General features: G+C 42.0%; 1 protein-coding gene across 1 annotated transcript; it reads right to left on the bottom strand.

Moving 5' to 3' along the window:
* Window positions 1-3,822: 3,822 nt before the first annotated feature.
* LOC132278681 (AT-hook motif nuclear-localized protein 17-like) lies at window positions 3,823-5,283 on the bottom strand. The gene has a single exon (XM_059780524.1). It carries the CDS (start codon window positions 5,065-5,067, stop codon window positions 4,168-4,170), a length of 900 nt encoding a protein of 299 aa, XP_059636507.1. The 5' UTR covers window positions 5,068-5,283; the 3' UTR covers window positions 3,823-4,167.
* Between the last annotated feature and the right edge of the window lie 717 nt (window positions 5,284-6,000).

Here is a 6,000-nt window from a genome sequence, read left to right as displayed (position 1 = left end):
CTAATAATATTCTTTCCTTCTCTTTCTTCCTTACCCTTTTTCTAAATAAAGGAAAAGTTCAAAAAAAAAAAATAGACAAACCAAGTACAAGTTGGATCAGTCCTGAAACCAAAAATGGAAAATAAAGTTAGGGTTTGTTGTATGAGAGCTTTCTAGGTTAAAGCACAAACATTAAGTGACATTCACTTCAACCACACACCTCTCTCCCTCTCTCTCTCTCTCTCTCTCTCTCTCACTCTCTCATAGTCTGCTGAGCTGCATGCACTGAAAAGACTGGCAAGCACAACCCCAAAAACCACGTTATCAACTGCAACACCAACACAGGCTTTATCCAAACCAAAACCAAGATGAAAACAACAGACAGAGAGGAGAGAGAGAGAGAGAGAGAGAGAGAGCATTATCTTCATCCCAGTGGTTGCAGCAAAGCAAAGCAGACCTGAAATTTTGAGCAGAACACAGCTGGCACAGATGCTGATTTGATCAGCTCAGTCAATCAGTCTCAAACTTCAAAGCTTAACATCAATTAACCCCGACCCATCCTCTCATGTCCAGAAAGATAAGATAACAACCACTAACATCCCAACAACAACAACACAAAAATAAAGTAACTTTTGAACATCAACACACCCAATCCTATCTCTGTTTTGAACAGAAATCAAAACAGCAGTACTATATAGAGAGAGAAAGGTCATAGTCCCTCTCGTTCTCCAGGAGTTTATAAGTTTTTTTTAAAATAAAAAATAAAAAATAAAATAAAATATTTTTCTAGGAGTACTGTTTACAAGTTTTTTTTCCCTGAGTACTGTTTACAAGTTAAAGAGCAAAGGAATATAAAGTCATGGAGAAATATTATCCATATAAGCCCATTACTTTCATTGTTTGAGAGTTGAGAGTTTATAAAAGAAGATGAAAGAAACTGACAGTAGTTTATAAATTTTAGGTACAATAACAATTTTTTGAGATTTGCCAACAATGATACAATTTACTCTACTTTTTTTTTTTTTTTTTTTATAATGACACCTCCTTAAGTTTTATATAGTTACTAAAAACATTATAATGGTAATGAATTGACATTTTTGTCCTTTGACTTTTATATTGATCAATTTAAAATTTGAAATTACCTTTCTAACCTTTTTTTTTTGGTCCAATTGGTACTCACACACGTCTCTTCTGAGGCTTGAACCTCTAACCTCCTTTTAGAAAGTAAGAGACTGGTACCGCTAGACCACTAGCCCGTTGATACCTTTCTAACCTTAGTAACCCATTTCTTTCCTTCTCTCCTCTCCGATCTCTCTTCCTTCATCCTTCCACTATTTTTTTTATATAATACACACACACACACATACACACATATATATATATATATATATCCACCGTACCACCGACGCCACTGCCACTACCACTGCTACAACCGCGTGTCGCCACAATACCCACTACAACCACCACCGCACCCCAACTTTGCGGCAGAGCAATTATTGAAGTCACAAACTCTGACCAAGCCAAGATCGCCAAATCCGCCGCCTCCACAACAGTCACCAACTACCATCGCTCGACGCCATCAATTACAAGGGTAACATCTTATCTTCAACAAAAGTGGCGATATATACCATCACTCAACACGTTGAAGGTTCATATTGGGTCCCAAAACACACACACATGCACACACACACATATATGTATATATATCTTGCAAAAGATTCAGATCGGCGTCGATGGTGGCCGTGAATGTGGTTGAGGAGGGGGATAATGGCGGCGGTTGTGGTTGAGGAAATGGAGCAGTGGAGCTCCGTGTTGCGTCGTCCATAGAAGCCGACGAGATCTGAGCTTAAATCGGAGGGACTTGGACAGAACAATAAAGAGATCCAACGTGGCGGTGACGGTACTAACCGGTGTCGGTGAGGAATGATGGCGGTACTAATTGGCGTGGTGGTGATAGCGGCGTAATGGACGAATGGTGGTGGCTGCGCAGTAGATGAGTGTATAGAGAGGGGGGGTAAAGGGTAATTGAGAGAAAGATGCAAGGGTAATTTAGTCATTTAAGTATTTTGATATTTTATAATTGAAATTAATAAAATAGTGAAGGGTAAAGTAGACTTTTCACATGTTTTAAGGCTCTGTTTGGATGACAAATTTCACAAGAGAGTGTAGTTGTCTAAAAATAGACAAACTTGTATCTGCATGGCCTTACCCCTACCCCAAAGAGGTGTCTCTGTATTTTATCCTTTCAAAAGGACAAAGTACAGCAACAACCCCGAGGTTTGCTAAAAGGACACTCAGATACAAATTACCCTATTTTGGGATAATGACATCCCCTTATGAATTTTGCAAGCCAAACCAAGCCTTAAAACATTTGAAAACTCAATTTTACCATTCACTATTTTATTAATTTTAATTATAAAATATCAAAATAATTAAAAGACTAAATTACCCTTTTCATCTTTATATATATATATATATACACACACACACACACAACCACACAAGCATCGCCGCTGCCCATATTCCCCTCCACCGTCGTTGCCAATCTTCCCCTCCATCGCCCACCCATCTAAATCAACATCATCGATGGTTGTGCTACCGAAGAGGGCGTCGAAGGACTACCACACTAAGGTGGAAGGTCGTGATCGGAGAGTCCGCATGCCGGCGGCGTGTGCCGCCATAATCTTCCAATTAACTAGAGAACTCGGCCACAAGTCTGACGGCGAGACCATCCGGTGGCTCCTCGAGCACGCCGAGAGCGTCAAAGGACCGCCAAATTAAGGTGGAAGGCCGTGGCCGGAGAGTTCGTATGTCGGCTGCGTGTGCCGCCAGAATCTTCCAATTGACCAGAGAGCTCGGCCACAAGTCCGACAACGAGACTATCCGGTGGCTCCTCGAGCCCGCTGAGCCCGCTATCATCGAAGCCACTGGTACCGGGCAAGTTCTTCTCCACATAGTGGAGCTCTTCAGGCACGTAATCGCCAATCTTCTATTAGTTCGCCATCACCGGGTGGCCTTACCCCACTGTCGCAACCATCACCATAATCTCTCTCCTATCTTCTTCTTTTCTCTCCTCTTCACCTCATTTCTTCAATTATGGTCGCCCCTCTCTCAACACCCACCATCTCAGCCACAACCACCATCCATCTCATCTCCTTTCTTCCTCTCTCCTCTCCACCCACCATCACCACCTTAGATATATAAATATATACACACGATGGTGAACTGTAAATATACACACGGGCAGGTTCAGGTTCGGGTTAGGGTTTAATCCAATGGTATTTAAGTCAATTTTATTTCAAAGGGTAATAAAATGTCCATTTTTCAAACTTGAAAGGGATGTTATTGTTAAAAAATAAATAAACTTTCATTTATATGGCCTTAGCCCAATCCTCAAGCTGTCTCTGTACTTTACCTTTTAAAAATAAATAATTTTTATAAAATATTTCAAATGGATAATCATGACTTATAAATAGTGGGGGCTCTCCTAGAAAATTCCACACCCAATATTGGCAAACAAAGAATAACCCATTCCACCTCTTATGTTCCTCATCTTCCATATCACCCCCCCAAATTATGACAACTATGCATGTAATCTACCTATTAGTTTGATGTTAGATTAAATAAAATATTTAAAAGCAAATTATTTTTCTAAAAAGGGGAAATTAGATTTTAAATTTTAAATTTCCCCCTATCAAAATTTATGACACAATGGATAACCATGAGTTCTATTAATTTTCCCTCTCCTAGAAAATTCCACACAACAATGGCAAACAAAGAAAAAACATTCCACCCCCTTGTGTTTCATCTTCCATGCATCATATGTGCACATTGGAGTGTATATATACAAAAGTATACCATTTAGAACAACCATGCATGTACAATATATTATATATATATATATATATATGTATATATGTATACTTATTACATTTGATGTTAGACACCCACCAACAAGTGAAACAAACATGAAAGTTTTAACACACAGAGATTGAAGTGTGCCATAAGTAAATACTACACTGTTCTCCTTTTATGTTCCAAACTACATGAAATACTAAAAACTATGCCAACAACAATTAAACAAGATTCAAAAGAGCAAATAATTAACAAAATGAAAATTCAAAAATGTTCACAGTACAAAAACAAGCATATAGAGAGGAAACTAACAAGTCAACAACCCATATATCATCAGTATGGTGGCTGTGAAGCCGTGGGTGCCCATATCACATTCGAAGGCAAGTGACAACTATAAAGCGACATCCCACACGACTCCGCCGTCTGCGGCGGATGCCCACCACCACCACCGTCTCCACCTCCGGAAACCGCTGACGGCGACTGCCCTCTCTCATTCCCTCCAGAGCCCGAAGTACCCACTCCGTCATCCGACGGCAACCGGTGATACGACGGGCTATTGAACGACGCAGCCACCACATAGACTGTTCCGGCCGCCATAAGCGACCCCACCACCGACCCGCCGACGATCTGGCCCTGCGGACCAGCCAGCGATATCACGAACCCGCTTGGAACCACCGCAGACGTCGTCGTAGCCGGCAGAATCGTGGCGGAGAGGGAGAGAATATCGAACCGGCCGTGAAATGTGACCGTTGCTCCAGGAGTCGTGGAGGGTTGTCGGAGAGTGACATTCGCTACGGAGCCCGACCCGGTGAGAACACAGAGACCCATGTTGCGTTTCCGGCAGAATCGATACATACAGTCGACGATGTCGACCCCGCCGGCGAGCTCGAGAATGTAGGGGCTCATCGACGGCTCGGTATCGCGGGTTATGATGACGGGCGGTTTGGGTTTGTTCTTGGATCCGGGTGGTCGGCCTCGGGGGCGGCGCGAGACTTCGATGGAGGCGCCGTCGCCGCTGTTCGCCTGTTTTTTGTTGGCGGAGGACGGGGTGGCACCGCCGCTGTCGGCTTCCTCGGAGGTCTGACATTCACGGCCGACTTGGAAGTGATGGGTAGGGTGCAGAGGTGGTGGTTGTTGTTGCTGCTGCTGCTGCTGTTGGAACTTCTGGATCGGGTGGAGCTTCGCAAACATGTTGTTATTGTGATCCTTTTCTTCTACATATTCCCCTTTCATCTTCTCTCTCTAAATCTTATATATATATATGATTGGTTATATATATATATATTATAGTATATATATATATTATTATATATATATATATATCAAACAAGTTGAGAATTGGGAGAGGGAAAGGAGAGAGGACTAGAGAGTAAGGGAGTTATGGGTTAGAGTTGGATTTGTTTATATGAAATGAAATATGAGGATAGGGTGGTCTGATGGAGAGAGGATGAGAGAGAAAGGGGTAGGAAGGAGGTGGGTGAGCTTGGAAACCAAGTAAAGACTAATGGGCGCCGCTGGTTGGAGTTAAAGGTAGGCTCCACCGCTAGAGAGAGAAAGTGTGTGTTGTAGAGAGAGAGATGGAACAGTGCTTATACTTGGCTAGGAGTATTTGGTTAGCTAAACCTATCACCGCCTTTCTTTTCGTCAAGTTTGAAAGAAGGGAAGAGAGAGAAAGTGAGGAGAGAAATAGAGAGAGTCTTTTAGTAGCACCTTCCCGACCGAGTAGATTGACAATGACCCATTGATGTTCTTCTTTTGGGATATGGGAGATGTGCGGGATCTTTCTCTCTCTACCCTTACTTTCTCTCTCTATATCATCATACCAATTTTCTCTCTTCTATTCTACTGCTCTCTCTGTCCACGAGTCTACTATTTCTTATGGTCATGCCTAGGGCTTCCTGTAGTCTTGAATTTGTTCAAATTTTGAGGTCACTTCTTTTGACAATGGAAAATTTGTAAGAGCAAGTTGGGGATTCAATTATGACTTTCTAAGAGGGTGATGAACGGGTTCAAAGCGTCTAATCATTAAAGCTTACGCAATGCATGTTTTTTTCCTTGCGCATAGGTACAAGTCAAATTGGATGGCTGGTTTACTTTTCAAGTAATGACCTATAGAAATGTGACATCTCAACTCTCTTACTGTGAACTTGTGAGCATGTGATAACA

The sequence above is a fragment of the Cornus florida genome, unplaced genomic scaffold (assembly GCF_030987335.1).
Source record: "Cornus florida cultivar Cherokee Brave unplaced genomic scaffold, ASM3098733v1 CherokeeBrave_3.0.0_Hap2_Chr10, whole genome shotgun sequence".
Classification (NCBI taxonomy): Eukaryota; Viridiplantae; Streptophyta; class Magnoliopsida; order Cornales; family Cornaceae; genus Cornus; species Cornus florida.
This window is presented reverse-complemented; position numbering and strand designations above follow the sequence as displayed.